Source organism: Peromyscus maniculatus, chromosome 9 (genome assembly GCF_049852395.1).
Source record: "Peromyscus maniculatus bairdii isolate BWxNUB_F1_BW_parent chromosome 9, HU_Pman_BW_mat_3.1, whole genome shotgun sequence".
Classification (NCBI taxonomy): Eukaryota; Metazoa; Chordata; class Mammalia; order Rodentia; family Cricetidae; genus Peromyscus; species Peromyscus maniculatus.
The window spans coordinates 65,961,896-65,978,968 of NC_134860.1; the positions used below are offsets into that span (position 1 = coordinate 65,961,896).

Sequence of the window (17,073 nt, forward strand, 5' to 3'; positions counted from 1 at the left end):
ACTTTTAATTAAGCAGGGCTGGAGCGATAGATGGCTCAGTGGTTAAGAGCACTGGCTGTTCTTTCAGAGGCCCTGAGTTCAATTCCCAGCAGCCACAGTAGCTCACAATCATCTGTAACTAGTCTCATGGGAGCAGATGACCTCTTCTACTGTACAGATAGATGTACATGCAGACAAAGCATCCATAAATAAAATAAATAAATCTTATTTTAAAAACTTTTAATTATGCTTACTGAATTAAAATTTAAATATCCTCATGTTGTCAGTATGGCACTGGAGTGTGGTGAGTGGCCTTCTATTCATTAGAAAACAACCAGGGCATAGGAAAACCCAATTCAATCGGATGGAAGTGGACAGCAGTTTAATTTGATTGATTTGGAAAAATAAGTCACATAAAATCTTAATGTCACACATTTAAGTTAGGAGCTTACTTTAAGTAGATGTGTTCTGTCTTGTATTCATTTTATAGTATGCCAACAGAAATGAAAGAACTATGGAGAGAACATTGACGTCAGGGCAAGGAGGGGATGCCAGGCAAAAGAAAACCATGCAGAATCCTAGCTCTGTAAGGCTGAGGATGAGGCTTGCAGCTCCGGGGAGGAGGTGCTCTTCCTCTCCTAGCCATTTTGCATGCTGTGGTTGTTTTTGTCCCTCCGTATTGCAGTTGTGGTTTTTATTTCTAATGTTCAGAGACCCTGGTGACAATGCTGCCATTAGGGATTATCTCAGCCACTGGGAAGCCAATTAGAGCTGACCAGAGCATGTATGGACCGTTCTTAGCCCCCTGCTAATGCAGCTGCATGCATCATTATGTATTAGACCCTGCCTGATTCATTGCAGGACACACCAGCTTATTATACAACCCAGCAGTATTGTATTCAGAATGCTAGATGCTAAAAACTGGATTTCATAAAATTATGGTTCTGAAAAATTAATGAGATGAGTTGTTACTTTCTCTATGATAGTTGATGTAGTGAATAATATACTAAACAGCAGAAAAACATTCCTAAAAACAGGCATTCCATCAAATGAATAATAGTAATAATAATAGAAGAACAACATAATAAGGACTTAAGGTGCTTAGGCACTTTGCTAAGCTGGAGGCGTCAACTTATTTCCTCATAAAACTGAGGTAGACACCACGTTTTTTTTTCACTACCAGTTAAATCAACAAAGCATAGGTTTTGTCACAAGTTGACAGATAGAAAATGCTAATCTAAATTTAAGTCCCAGTCTATCTTTAGAATTAGTGTTGAATGGTAAGATTCTAGATTAGTTTTGGTTGGCCACAATTTCATCGTCATCATCATCATCATCATCATCATCGAAAATAGATTCTTCTCTCATAAAATAGATTCCAACCAGTTTCCCCTCCCTCCCCTCCTTCCTGCTCTCTCCCACCTTCCCCCTCTCCCAAATCCACTCCCTTCAGAAAGGAGCAGGCCTCCAACGGGCAACAACCAAACAGTATAAAACAAGATACAATAAGACAAGGTGAAAGCCCTCATATCGAGGCTGGACAAGGCAAGCCAATAGGAGGAAGAGAATCCCAAGAGCAGGCAAGACTCAGAGACACCTGCTCCCACAGTTAGGAGACTCACAAAAACACCAGGCTAACAGCCATAACATATGTGCAGAGGACCTGGTGCAGACCCTTGAGGCACCATGCTTACCACTTGAGTTTCTATGAGCCCATATGAACCCTGCTTAGTGGATTTGGTGGGCCGTGTGTCCTCCATTCCCTCTGACTCTACAGTCTTTCCTCCCTCTCTTCGTTGGGGTTCTTAGTCTCTCATTTTGAGTTTCTACAGGAGGAGGCACAAATTAACTATGTACAGGCAGTGCTCAGAATCTCCATGATCTTTTGATGTTTTAATCTCTATGTAGTGTGATGGTCTGTAATGTTGTCAGTGATGACATTCATTGTATATGTTGTTCAAATCAATCTGGTGTGTTCACAGGTGGTTGCTGTATATGGAACTTTGTCTGATTTGCTTTCAGTGGCCAGCAGTAAACTCGGCATAAAAGCCACCAGTGTATATAATGGGAAAGGTGGACTGATTGATGATATTGCTTTGATCAGGTAAGCTTCCCCTTTTTTAAACTGTCAATAGTGTACCGTTGGCTTCTTGCTCTCATGCTGTTTTACTTATGCAATAGTTTCATTGCTGTTAAGAAAGCTGGGTTTTGCCGGGCAGTTGTCTGGAATTAGCTGTTTGAAATTTAAATCTCTTGGATTCAAGGTCTGTTGATCAGATAGAAAACCCTTAGTATACTGATAGTCTGCATTGTTCATATATGGCACTAAGAATTTCTTCTTCATAGTAATTTAAAGTTTTAAAAATCTCTTAGGTGCACTTGTTTATTGTTAAACTAATTTTTAAAAATTATAAACATCACAAGGAACTGATGCTGACTACTAAAATTCTAACTGGAGGTAACACTAGGGGTCGTCTGTGGTATTGCTTTTTTTCAAGCTGCTTTTTGTTTTTCTAGTGTCTCAGGTAGATTATCACTTGAAATAGGTGTCAGGTTCGCTCCACTCCACAAAGGAGGAGACAGCTTTGGGAAAGGGAGTCATTTAGCACGGGTTGATAAAGGAGACACTCTAGGTAGAGACCACACCAGCAATGGGATTGCTTTGCTTGAGTTATCTCATTTGGTTGGCAAAGCATGAGTTTTTTTAATTGATGGTGTGAAGACTATGATGCTTTAAATGATACTGTATGTGAAGATGAATCTACATTCGAATTCCAGGGCAGTATAATAGACTTCCTTTGAAAGTAATTGGTTCTAGTCTCTTCATTTTAAACAAGGAAACTGAGCACCTGAGATGTGAAGGGGCTTTATCCAGGTCATAATTTAGAGGTTGCTCCTTGTTTGTGAGGAAAAAACTCCCATACTAATCTAGAAACATTAACTGGCAAAGTGAGCAAGTAGAAAATACAAATTGAAATGCGAATCTAAATAAATTAAATTTTCTTAGTTTTTTTTCTTTATCTCAGTTGGTTTCAGTGGCCAACATCATTGCATGTTATATGTCATCCTAATTTTCAATTATAAATTCTGTTCCCAAGAAAGACCCGATGTATTTCTATGTTGATCCATCAAATGACCCCTGTAAGACAGAAGGATGTGACTGTGACAGAAATATACAAGGCTTGCACAGTGTTTTCTGGCTCACAGTAGTGTCCCTGGTCATTGAGTTACACTAATGGTACAAAGGGGGTCAAGGAAGAGACTACACAGCTAATCCAAGAGGGTGGGTGATCTGAAATATTTAAACATAGTCAAGGTCAATGTGTAGTGTGAGTAGGTGTTTATAACAGAGTTGCTTAGGGTTTCATTTTTCCAGCATTTAATATGACCGTTTATTTAATTCCTAAAGTACTCAGCTGCTAATTATTTGAGAAAGCACTTCAGTGATTTTTTTAGGGGTAAAGAATTAAAATAAAAACAAACATTGCCTTGACTTCAGTCATGTCTTTTGAACATAAAATAGTACATTCTTCAATTAATATAAGGCCACATTCACAAAATTTGATAGTGAGTATTGTCTTTTTCCTTTCAAAAATACTTTCATATATAGTATTGATTGTAGCAGGAATCTTAGATGGTCTTATTAATAAAATCAAACCTGAGGCCAGTTATTGGGGTGAACTCTGGAAGATCAGAGAGACAGAACAAGCCACAGCTAACATCACCTGGCCAACTTCTCAGCTGGTCTTGTTTCCTCAGACTGGAAGCTTCTATGTCCTCATCCCAATGGTTCTCAGCTGAACTGCTGCTCGAAAGCCTGAAGCTTAACCAGCTAAAAGCTTAACCAGCCAAATGCTTCTAGCTTCTGGTCCTCACGCCTTATATACCTTTCTGCTTTCTACCACCACTCCCTGGGATTAAAGGCTCGCTTTCTGGGATTAAAAGCGTGAGTCACCATGCTTGGCTGTATCCTTGAACACATGGATTTCTGCCTAGCTCTGCCTCCCAAGTGCTGGGATTAAAGGCGTGTGCTACCACTGCCTATCCTCTATGTTTAATATTGTGGCTTCGTTCTGTCTCTGACCCCAGATAAGTTTATTAGGCTGCACAATATTTTGGGGAACACAATACCACCACAATCGATCATGTTCCAATTTCAGTGTAGTCAGGGTTAACCAGAGCATTGCAAACAGTTTTCTTATAGCTAGATTGGTAACAAAGCCTGTTCCCTGTATAATTCTGAGGAATAGTTCAGATAGTCATCAGCTAATTTATGTGCTTCTAGATTTTGATTATGGCTTTTTAACTTTTGGTTTTCCCAGGGATGATGATGTGTTGTTTGTGTGTGAAGGAGAACCATTCATTGGTAAGTGACTTTGATATATCCCAGTTTTATTTGCCATACTAAAACATCAGATGGTAAGTACTTACAAGGAGCTATGTGTCTTAACATGGAAAAATTATGATGATCAAACTCAGATCTTCACATTCTTTTTATTCTTCCCTCTGTTTATGTCAAATTACACTTAGAATTTGAATTATAATTATATTCTAGTACATGTATTTCTTCTTTTACATGATTTTAAGATTTACTAGATTTGTGCATTTGTAACCTATGACATGATAAAGTAATTTTGATTTTAGAAACAGCTGTTTAAAAATTGTCTTTGATAGTGATTACTAGAACTTCTCTTAGTATATTCCTTACTTGTAACCATGTATTCCTTGCATAGTGTTTGACCGTTCTTTACTGCTGATCAGATCTTAACAATGAAAACATGACCTGGCTTCAGCCATTATCCTTTCATATGGAAGAAAGCTCATATAGTTGAGTATCTCAAAAGAAAAGACCTAATACATAAGTAAGCAAATATTCTTTAACAATGCTTTTCCATGCATGTGTGGTTAAGTGTTTTTACATCACAGTCATTTTATTTGATGAGTAAAGGGGATTCCTAGAGGCTTTGTTTTAGGTAGTAGCCACATTAAAAATAACTGTGCTGGGCATGGTGGTGGCTTGCCTTCCATCCCAGCAGTTAGGAAGCAGAGGCAGGTGCATCTCTGTGAGTTCAAGGCCAGCTGAGGCTGCATTGTGATGAGATTCCTGTCTCAAAAGAAACAACCACAAAATAAACATGTAGCCTCTCTGTCTCCATCTTAAACTGTGAGCAAATCTTTTCACCAGCATCCTATAATCATTGGCCTGACAGGAAGTGGTTACTTGATTGATTCATTGCATACTAGCAATAAAACGTCATTCATCAAGTAATAAATAGTTAGACTGGGGTTTATTTAGTTCAGTGATAGAACCAGTGTCTGCTATGTATGGAGGCCTGAGTTCAATCCCCTAAAGTCAGAAAAAAAAAAGTAAAAAAAAAAAAACTCTACTAGGATTTTTGTTTATTCTTGTGACTTTTTTTAAACTTTATTTAAAAGCATCTCAATCCCATTCATTTTCCTGTCCCTTCATATCACCCTCTGCCCTTGCAACCCCCTCACCAAAATAAAAATTTAAGAGAAAACAAGAAAAGAGAAAAGGAAAAATGTTGTCATGGAAGCTGCAGTGTGACACAGTGAGTCACGCAGTAAACATCTTTGTCCACTTATCTTTACTTGCCAGTGGTCATTGCAAAGAGTCATTGGTCTGGTTCGAGGCCTCTGGTTTCTACCACACTATTGATGCTGGGCCCTCACTGGGACTCCTCTTGGATATCCTGTTGTTGTCCTGTGTTGGAGAGTCTGGAGCTGTGGGTCTGCAGGACCGGCCCCCTCCTGAGACTTCTGAAACTTAAGAATATTTGATAGGTTTTTATTCTATGCATATATCACTGCCCCAAGTATCTCATCTGCTAATGACAACCTATTTGTCTCTAAACTTACCCTTGTTAGTCTTTATGGTTTCTTCATTCTCTAGTGTAACAGGTATTCATCTTCCTCTTTTTGTCACAGACTTGAAACACTATGGTTTTGACTTGATGTCATGTTCAAGATACAGTCTGGTTTGTAATTGTTAAAAGACCTTTTGATGGTTAGAGTTGGATGTATATAAGTAGCTAGAGATAAAATTTAATTGTTATGCTATATAATATATGCTATAAAGTTTATCATATATTATAAGATGGTATGTTCATATCATGTAATATGATCTAAAATATCTCATGGGTTCATACTAAATCTTTCAGGATATATCCAGTAGAAGGTTTCTACTTACCCTCTTCTGTCTTGACTTTGTGTCCTTTCTTCCATATCAGTAACCCTGATTTCCAAAAACATAGAGTGATGGAATTACAATGTCATGTTATTGTTCATCTACCCCATCCCACTCAAAAACCACGTAAAAATTTCAGAGGAATAATCATAATTTTCAATACCAATAGGATCTGCCAACAGCTTAACTTTTTTTTTATATAGCCTCTTGCCTTCTTTTTGTTAAAAATGGTTATATTTCCATATTGTCAGAAGGTACATCCATTGTATACTGTCTTTTTTTCCTAAGCTGTATTGACATTTCCTTCTCCAAGGATACTTAATACTTGCCTTCAGTGCTTATATCATTCTCTCCAGTGCTTGACTGTCTGAAACTTAACTCGAGTAGATTCTTCTCAGAGTCTTTGAGATCAGTTTGCCCCAGCATCTTGCAAACTGTAACAGTTTATGGCTCTGTACTTGAAAATCAGATGTTGAATCACTTCAAAGTTTATCAAATTACAAACTTTAAATATATACATTTATATCAGTTTTACAATAAAGCCTTTGAAAAAATTGTTGATCCACACTTTCCTTATTTGGGGTATTTGTGCTGACATAAAGTGTGGCATCAAAAAAATCTGGTCTTAGCTGGGCATGGTGGTGCACACCTTTAATCCCAGCATTGGGAGGCAGAGGCAGGCAGCTCTGTGAGTTTGAGGCCAGTGTGGTCTACAGACTAAGTTCTAGGACAGTCAGGGCAACACAGAGAAACCCTGTCTTGAAAAACAAAACAATCTAGTCTTAGGTGACTATATTTCTTCATCATCAAAGGACTTTTCTTCCCTTAGTCAAGCAGTTTAGTAAGCTTTTTCTTTGGTTGCATTGTTGTGGCTGTGGTACTTTGATAGATTCTTATGGGGCTTTGCTTTGAGAAATTACTTCATTGTCTTTCCAGAATCTTTGATCTTAATAGTTCTGTTATTTTTTACATGTCATCTTTAGATCCTCAGACAGATTCTAAACCACCTGGAGGATTACTAGGATCCCACACAGACTGGTTAACATTAAATGTAGGAGGGCGATACTTTACAACAACAAGGTAGGTGTGTGTGTGTGTGTGTGTGTGTGTGTGTGTGTGTGTGTGTGTGTATGTGTGTGTGTGTGTCTTAAAAGGCACAACAGTGAAGTGACTATGTACTGTTTTCTTCAATTTCCTTACAAGATTTTCAAATGCTTCTTAAGAATATTATGTGATGTGAAACTATTTTAAGAACGTTTAAGAAAAAAATTTAAATGAAGTTAACCTTTCATTTGAGAGAAAGCATAAGTAAAGCATCAATTCAGCTTTAAAATTTGCTTTTTAGATATAGTAATAAATATGGATTGCACATAGAAATTAGCAGTATTTCTAGAAACAACTTAAATCCATCAGATGATATGAGAATATTGTGATAAAATGTCTTGCTAGTATTTAAATGGAAAGATACTAATGCTGCATTGAATCAAAGGAATTGCCAGGTTAGAAGAGATTTTGGCAACTTACTGCACATTTTTGTCTCCCAGCGTTATCCTACCAGGTTGTAGCATGCATCTCTTTGAGAGAACAGCTGAACTCAAGTATACTCTTGACTTAAATATGTTTGTTTATAAAGACACATGGAGAAATCAATTTTTTTCCCTGAATTCTTAGGAGCACTTTAGTGAATAAAGAGCCCGACAGTATGCTGGCGCACATGTTCAAGGACAAAGGTGAGTAAGCATGTTCTCACTTTTCTTGTGGCCCTTTTTATCTGAGCTGACTTCATAACTATGGGGTAGAGTAAAATAATTTTTATAGGAGTAAAGATTTGATGGCATAAAATGTGATTTTTTTTCCTTCCACAAATTCTGACTATTTTTATTTATGGGGGGAATTTCTTCATTAAAATGGTATCGCAGGTGTCTGGGGAAATAAGCAAGATCATAGAGGAGCTTTCTTAATTGACCGAAGTCCTGAGTACTTTGAACCCATTTTGAACTACTTGCGTCATGGACAGCTCATTGTGAACGATGGCATTAACTTATTGGGTAAGTTTTTCACAAGTGTGTGAGTACTGTAAGTGTGGAAGTGTAGGTGTCAGTACAGATAGGCAGTCTTTCTGACTGGTTGCCTTTGCTTGTATTCCTATGTCTAGCCCATACCTTTTTTATTTGGATTCTAAGTTAATTTAAATTCTATCACAAGGGGCTTTTATAGGGTTGTGTTAGTTCTGTGAATTAAATGGGACTTATTATTATATTGAGTATTGTGGTCAAAAGGAAAGACAAAGCTTTTGAATCTTAACTATAGTAATGTTTCAGTTTTGCAATTTGTTAGAAAATTAACTTGGGGCAAGTTTCTCTGAGACCCTTTTGAAAAATGCATATTAAGATTCTCTCATCCTGCTGGGTGACAGTGGCACACGCCTTTAATCCTAGCACTCAGGAGGCAGAGCCAGGTGGATCTCTGTGAGTTCAAGGCCAGCCTGGGCTTCAGAGTGAGATCCAGGAAAGGAGCAAAGCTGTACAGAGAAACCCTGTCTCAAAAAACAAAAACAAAAAACAAAACAAAACAAAAAAGATTCTCTCATCCCTACCTTCACCACAGGATTTTTATGAAGGTTCATCATGATCTACATGAAACACAATGATTTCTATGTAATGCATATAGAAATTAGCAGTCTTGGAATTACTAGAGACAGTAGTGATTATGTATTTGAGAGCTTGCAGGTTTCTGCATTAGTTGACTTTGTATTACTAAAACAAAATGCATGAGGTATCTAAGTTATAAAGAGAAGATTTATTAAGTCACAGTTCTGGAGGTCAAGGCTGAGTTCAGGTAGACTTGACAAGCCCAGCATCTGGTGAGGGCAACAGATGGTGGCTTAGCATGATAGAGCACACAATGGTCATATCTTGATTCTGAATAGAGAGACTTGGATCCCACAATCCCTTTTGAGGGTATGGCTCCAGTGAGTTAAGGACCTGCCATCAGGCCCCTTTTATGGGTCTATACCATTGACGGATACTAATACCCAAGGGCCAGGCCTTTACCTATGCATCTTTGGGGAACATTCATCTTCCAAACCAGAGCACTCTCCAAATGAATAAATTTGGCCTGTGTCAGTACTTGTGGTATTGTGGGCAGCATGGCAGTTTGTGGGCCATATGATTGCTCATCTGTATGGTTATTTCTGCATACCTGTGCCTAAATATCTGGAGACAACGTGTTATGGGTCGAATGTGAGGTGTCCCCTACAGGCTTGTGTTCAAACACTTGGTGCCTATGTGGTTGGTGGTGCTGATTTAGGAGGCTGTGGAATCTTAGGGATGCATAGTCTAGCTAGTGAGCTTAGGCAGGCCATTAGGGCTTGCGTGTGAAAGTTCTACTCAGCTCTTTCCTGTCTGCTACTGAGATATAACCAAGTCATACTGCACATGGACCCGGCTGCTCCAGTCCTGTAAGCTGCCTTGTGCTCTCTACATGACGGATTGTATCCTAGAAAACATTGAGTCCAAGTAAGTCTCTCTTCCCCTTAGGTTGCTCTGTCTAGTCTTTGAACACAACCACAACAGAGATGACTAGTACATGAGGCTCCCAGTCTCCCAGGGTTAGGTCTGGAGTGCTCAGTTCCGTGTGGTTTGGGAGGACACAGTGACAGCAGGGGCGTATGCTACAAGACATTCTTAAGTCTCACGGCAGACAGGAAGCAGAGGGTGAGGAGGGCTGCAGACCAGGTCTCCTTTCAAGCTATACCTCAGTGACCTACTTCCTCCAACGAAGCCCCATTTTCTAGGTTTTCAGAACCTCCCCAAATGCTAACACCAACAGCAGACCAGTTCACTCCATATTTAAGCCATAACATTCTGCCCCGGGTCCCCAAACGCTTATTGCTATCTCATAATGTGAAATTCATTGTCCAACTTCCCATAGTCTTATCAGTTGCAACATTGTTCAGAAGCTCAACTCTGGGGTCCCTACTGAGTCTCAAAGCAATCTCTTAGTTGTTACAAGCCCCCGAAAAATCAGAACTAAAATTGCGTCCTTTCAAGATATAATGGCACAGAATAAACAGCCCTGTGCTCAAAGAGAAGAATTAAAGCATAGAAAAGAGGAATTGGTTACTCTCCTGTCGTTGTGATAGTGACTGAGGCAGTTCAGAGAAGGAAGCAAAAGTTGATTTGGGTTTATAGTTCCAGAGGGAGAGTCCATCATGGCTCATGGCAGGAAGACATGGCAGCAGGCAGCTGGAACAGCAAGCTGAGATCTTCAACCACAAACCTGAAGCAGAGAGCTCACAGGAAAGGAGGCCAGCCTATACACTCTCAAAGCCTTCCCCCAGCAAGGCTCCATCTTCTAAAGGCTCCAGTCTCTCCAAGCAGCACCACCAGCTGGGGACCACTTGTTCAAATTCTTGGGCCTATGGGACGTCGCCCATAAACATTTCTCATTTAAACGCAGGACCAACTGAGCAAGGCAGACATTAAATCCTTTAGCTCCGTGTCTGGCAGCATCTAGGGCATATACTGTGAACTCCCAAAGGTTTAAGTGCCCCCTATTGTACCTGGCCCTTTGTTTTGCCCATGGCCTCTCTTCCTGGGCTGGCTTTGCTCACCTCTGGCAGCTTTCCTTGGCAGACAGTTCCGTGTTCCTGGTACCTCTAACTGCCTGCTTTTGAAATCTGGACAGAAACCTCAGACCCTAGAATCTGTGCATTTTATATTCATGCAGAAATAGTTATGTCTGCTGCTGCTGCTGCTTCAAATATTAGCTGGGGCCCCTTAGACCAATGGTTCTCAACCTGTGGGTCACAACCCCCTTAGGGGTCAAGGGATCCTTTCATAAGGGTTGCCTAAGACCATCTATATATCAGGTATTTACATATGATTCATAACAGTAGTAAAATTACAGTTATGAAGTAGCAACGAGAATAATTTTATGGTTGGGGGGTGGTCAGCACAACATGAGAAACTGTATTAAATGGTTGAAGCCTTAGGAAGGTTGAGAACACTGCCCTAGACTAACGGCGTGGAGTGGGTACTGAGTGCCTGCACAGCTGGACCTGAAAAACACTTTGCTAACTGTACTGTCTCCTCAAAGCAAAGTTTTTCAAATGAAGTCAGACCTTCATATCCTTGATCCTGTGGTGGGTGAGTCAGTGCTGAGATGTCCACTATCAAAGTACTTGATCTCTTTGAGATGGTGCTAATCTCTTTATCAAGCTGCCCTCCTCATCTACAAAGTTATATGCGTTCTTTTTCTGGCCAAAATACTTGTCTTTCAAGTTTCCCTTTTCTGTTTTATTCTTCCAGTTCTCAGTGGAAGCCAGGCTGAGTAGCCAGCTGCCAGGGATGAAGACTGGATGCTATACTGTCCTGAAATTCCCTCCACCAGGCTAATTAGTCCATTATTTTTAAACTCAGCCTCACTCAAATGCCTGGGTCACAGACAGAATATAGAAATTCTTTGCCAGAATATAATATGAATGACTTATATTCTAATCCCAGTAGAGTGCTAAGTCTCGTGAACCAGGTTTCACTGTCTACATTCCTACTGGTCTGGTCTTTTGAGTTTCCAACAATATTGCTTATTAGACTCCATTTACAGAAGTTTTAGTGTTTTCTACCCTGCTTTCTCAAATATTCAGTTTCTCCCTACAAACTAGTTTCAAAAGCTTAGATCCTCATGGTCAGTAGTTGTCACACCAGTCACGCCACTTTCTCTGATACCATTGTTCATGTCTGTGAGTGAAGAACGCTCCTGGGTACATCTTATACATCATTTTTAGTAAGTATAGTTTCCATCCAAGCATTTTTATTTTGCTTCCAGGTTCCCCCAAGTCATCTAATACTTTGAAAATAATCTACAGTAATCTTGCTGAGACTGAAGTGGAGCTAGAGTTCCAGTCCAGGTGTTACTGGTGCTAGTGAAAAATAGACTGGACATCCTTTCAATTGTCAGAGTGTGGGGTTTTTGTGTGTTTCTGGAGGTTTTAATTCTAAACCTAATTAGAAAGGAAGCCATACCACATTCCCCAAGAGGGACTGGCTCATGCAGAAGGTCTTGGTGAACTGAGAGTGAGGCCCAAGAGAGCCTCTTTATTCTAGGTTTTTATAAAGAGTGATACTTGCACTGCCTCTTGGGAGGGATGCAGAGAAGGAGCCCTGAAGCTGGGCAGGGAACATGTGACCCCATCATTGTGCACCTGAGGCTGGGCAGGAAACACATGACCCCATAAGTGTCTGCCTAAGGCTGGATGGGGAACACATGACTCCATGGGTGTCTACCTAAGGCTGGACAGGGAACACATGACTCCTTGAATGTGTACCTAAGGCTGGGCAGGGGACACGTGACCCCATGAGTGAGTGCGAGGCTGGACAGGGACCATGTGATTCCATGAGTGTGCACCTGAGGCTGGACAGGGGACACATGGCCGGTTGCTTGTGTGTGTGTGAGCTTTGCTCCTTAGTTGTATGACTGGAAGTGGAGATTGGCTTTCCCAGAAGAGATTCTTCCTCCCAGCTAACTGCTTGGCCGTTCTTACTGTTTTAGAACTGAAGGGAGGATTGTGTCTGTTGCTTTTGTAATTTCTGAGTGAGTTTAGCCAACAGCAACAGTCCTCATTTGAACATAGAGCTAACCTGTACTCCAGGGAGAAGAGTCTTCTAAAGTGCATGCAGATGTGTGCCTATGTAACCATGCCTAGCAAAGTGTGTGATACATAAAATCCCCTTTACCATTTAGAAAGAAGAAAGTGTAAGGGACTGAATTACATTTTTGAGTTGTTTTGTGAATTTGACTTAAACTGTTACTCATTTTTATCATTTTCTGACTCATTAAGATATTTATAGCAAACCTAATCAGATTATTCACTCCATTAATAAAGTAGATGAATTGTTAAGATTAAATACACTGTTTTTAATTTGACTCACAATAAAATCACTAAATTGATATTAGGAGTATATAGTGTTAAGATTTTTTTTGTTAATGGCCTACTTAACTACCAAAAGAATCTAGAAATATTACAAGCTTTTGTTTTAATTTATTAGTTTTCTATTTTTTCTTTTGTGGAAATACGTGTTGTTTTTTCCCCTCAGAGTCTCACTGTGTAACCCAGACTGACTGGAAAACTCTGTGTCCCAGACGATCCCCCAACCTTGGATCCTCCTGCCTCTGTATCCCAAGTGATGAGATTATATCTAAATCTGCCTCAGAAAAACCTGCTTTCAAAATCTTTTTCAACATTCTGTAGGAGCATTCTAAATCACAACTACTTGTTGCTATTAATAGACCAAGCTTCTACTCTTTAACTCGGGAGACAGCTCAGCCAGTAAGTGTTAGCCTTGTAAGTGTCAGGACCCGAGTGTGATTAACTGGAGTGGGTTAAGGGCCACTCAAGAAGTTGGGCATGGCAGTCTGAGCTTGTAATCCCAGGGAGAGCTGAGACAGAAGGGAGGATCTTTGGAAGCTCACTGCAGAGCTATCCCAGCCTGGTGAAGGTCCAGGAAATGAGAGGTGTTCCCTCAAACAGAGGGTGGTCAGCACCTGAGGGAGGACGCGTCAGGCTGTCCTTTGCTTTTCACCCACGTGTACACACGAGCACACACATAAACAAAGAAGCAAATGAGCCTGCTGTGGAATCTCTACACTGTTGTGAGAGTTCAACAGAAAAATGTCATGTAAATATCAAAATGAATTGTTCTGTGTGAAAGTCACTGTTTTGTATTTTGATAGGCGTACTAGAAGAAGCCAGGTTTTTTGGTATTGACTCACTGATTGAACACCTAGAAGTGGCCATAAAGGTAAGACATTTTTTAATCTTGATCAGAATTACATTTGTCCTAAATGACCCCATGACCCCCATTGATTTTTTTTTTTTAATATCTTTTTCAAGAATTCCCAACCACCAGAGGATCATTCACCAATATCCCGAAAGGAATTTGTTCGATTTCTGCTGGCCACTCCAACCAAGTCAGAGCTGCGCTGCCAGGTGCCTGAAGCAGACCGTTCACTACATGGCCTATTCATATCCGAAAATCTAAGAGCAGTTCTATGGTCCTGAGTGTCTTGGTTTTTTTTGTTTGTTTGTTTGTTTATGCAAGATGCAGTCTTTGATTTAATTTTAAAGTGGCTAGCACAGAGGAGATGGAACAGCCTTTTTTACTATCTGATTGTGCTCCGTGTAGTTCTTGAGTAACATGGAAATTGCAGCCGTTTTTTAAGTTTATGTGCACAGTTACTGTATGTGTGGCTGGTCAGTGGCAGAAACTTGGTGTCTTACAGCATTACAGATTTTGAAGACACTACAGTATGCATCTTTTCCCCCCTTAAATAAGAGGATTGGATTTTAGAATTAGTAAAATGATTGTCATCCAGTTTATCACAATAATGGCTATCAGCAGGTATGTGACAGACTGTGGTCCCTCTTTAGGATGTCCACCTTTCAATGTAGTGTAGCCAGCTCTGTCCTAATATGTGGAGACAAAACTTCTTTTATGAGAACCCATAAAAGCCACAGATGCCATGTACACTCAGTTCCATTTGCTTATGCTGATAATAAACTCCAAGTGACAGCCAATGGCTTCTGAAATTTTCAGTGCTTAGTTACAGTAATTAAATTCAGTTCACACAGACAGTTCCAGCATCATGACAGTCTGCTTTTTCATTCCAGGGCCTAAACTTCAGTGGTGCTGATCTTTCCCGTTTGGACCTTCGATACATAAACTTCAAAATGGCCAATTTAAGCCGCTGCAACCTCGCACACGCAAATCTCTGCTGTGCTAATCTTGAACGAGCTGATCTTTCTGGATCAGTGCTCGACGTAAGAATCGTTCTTTAGTCATAGGAAAACGAAGATTTACTGTTTAGCATTCTGAAAAGCAGGACTTGCGTGTTTCTTACAGTGTGTTTCAGTGGCTGACACTGAGTGGGGGGCTCTAAAAGTGGAATGGGTTAGTTTTATTCATATCCTTTGTGAAACGTAGACCTAAAAAGTTAAATCCTGAAATGAGGTTTTAAGCTCCCCAGAGTAGTAGACTAAATTTGTCAGAACTTATACTATTTGCCAACTTATATGTAAAGCCAGAAAGAATGTGAAATCCATTGAACCTCATTTGTGAATAGGAAAGATGATGACTAGAAGTATCTGGAGGAGGGGTCTGAAGTGGGTGTGGTAGACATTCTGGAAGTCAGCATCTCCATGGTGCTCTTCCTTTCTCTACACATAGGTGAGAATATGTTGTGTCTATCTGTTTATGCATACATATGTATGTAGTAGTTACCTGGGGGATTCTGGGATTAGAGGATATATACAGAGCCAGTAACAAATTAAGTTCTTTATGTCAGGGCTCTAGTCTGTTTTATTAAATAAGCACCAGGTATAGCATTTTGCTTTTGATAGTTAATTATATTTTTGTTTTATTGGTTAGCTCAGCCTATTTACCACAACTTCTATATCAAATCTAATTTAAAAAAATCAGCCAGTACACATTTTAGATACTGCTACTTTCTCTGTTCTGCCTCAGGCTGAATGGTCCAGTTTCCAAATAGGCAAAAGACATAGACTAACAGCATAAAGACAAGTTTGAAGGATTTAGCTTTCATTGAAATTTTGGAAGACTGCTTGGTTTGGGTAGGGTCAGAAAAAGATAAAGACAGATTTAGTCATTTAAAAACAACTGTTTTTCAGATCTATTTAATTAAGGTGTTCTTGTGAACTAAGCCGTAATGTCATCTGTATACTAGGACTCAAGAACTTCATTCTCCCTTCCTTAAATAGTGGATATGAAGGCCAGTATATATTTCTGACAAAGTGAAATCCCTTATATAGGAATATACGTTAATAACTGCTAATAAAATTGGCTTATATTGAGGAGGAGTGCTGAGTTGTAAGCTATGAGGGTCAAAGCTAACTTCTCATTGCCTTTGGTATTTGAAATGGCCGTTGATTAATAGCCATGAAGATTACAATGTCCACAAAACATGGCGTGTGCTAAATATTCTGCCACAAAGGGTGCCCCTATGGCTCCCACCTATTGCTGAACTTCTCACCCAGTTTATAATTTTGCTTCTTTTCATCATAGCCCTGAACCTTTGTGGAGAAATCCTTCACTTTGACTGTAAAACCAAAGGTGGTCCCTGTTGCCATCCTGTTGAGGAGTCCATTCCTCGAAGCATGCCTAGGGTGTTTCTTCTGCATGCTTTGCCAGCTTTTGACTTACCTGGCTGCATAGAGGCAGATGAGTCACCGCTTGTCTCCACCGTATATTCCCAGTACAGCCTTATGGACTGGTGGGAACGTAGAATGCCAAGAGCTGGAATGCTTGCTTAGTCCTACCTTGTTTTATAGGCTGATAATTTGTAGCCTAGAGGCTTGTCAGAGGTCAGCAGCCAGTTATTAGAGTGGGAACTAGAATCTAAAGTGTCTTTTCTTTGTATTTGTCTTTCTTTTAAAAGGACTGTTTCATTTGGAAAACACAAAATGTTTATAAAAATTTAATAATGGAGTGAATCTCCATTTTATCTTCGTCTGTTAGCCTCAGCAAACACTAGCATGAAGTCAACTTTCTTTTAAATTTCAACAGTAAATGACCTAACTGGTTTAATCAAAAACATTGCCTCTCTTGGTAATGCAAAATAGTTCTTCTGACTATGGTGCTGGTGTTATTAGTTGAATTGCATATTCTCAGAAAAGACAACCTGCTCCACATTGATGAGGAGAAGGTGAAGTGCTCTGCATGGTGTAAAGATTGAAAATTTTACTACAGTTTCTCCTGTATTTTCTTCGTCATGAGATCCCAGAGCCCAGCCCTGGATGTAGACTTTTACCTGCAGAATTACCTGGGAAATCTGGGTAAAGCTCACGTGTCTTATTCAGGAGTATTAAT

The 17,073-nt window shown here is 39.8% G+C and overlaps 1 protein-coding gene across 7 annotated transcripts in view; it reads left to right on the plus strand.

The window, feature by feature from the left end:
* The window catches only part of Kctd9 (potassium channel tetramerization domain containing 9), a 30,953-nt gene that overhangs the window by 8,304 nt on the left and 5,576 nt on the right, over window positions 1-17,073 (plus strand). For 3 of the 7 annotated variants that reach the window (XM_076545260.1, XM_042285074.2, XM_076545259.1), the window contains exons 2-9: window positions 1,962-2,083; window positions 4,302-4,345; window positions 7,171-7,267; window positions 7,859-7,917; window positions 8,107-8,235; window positions 13,922-13,989; window positions 14,082-14,177; window positions 14,859-15,008. In XM_076545260.1, the coding sequence (XP_076401375.1) occupies window positions 7,890-7,917; window positions 8,107-8,235; window positions 13,922-13,989; window positions 14,082-14,177; window positions 14,859-15,008 (471 nt within the window). In that variant the 5' untranslated portion in view covers window positions 1,962-2,083; window positions 4,302-4,345; window positions 7,171-7,267; window positions 7,859-7,889. Of the gene's footprint in view, window positions 1-1,961; window positions 2,084-4,301; window positions 4,346-7,170; window positions 7,268-7,731; window positions 7,918-8,106; window positions 8,236-13,921; window positions 13,990-14,081; window positions 14,178-14,858; window positions 15,009-17,073 lie in introns of all 7 variants that reach the window. The other 4 variants (XM_076545261.1, XM_076545262.1, XM_042285077.2 and 1 more) reach the window with 3 other exon arrangements.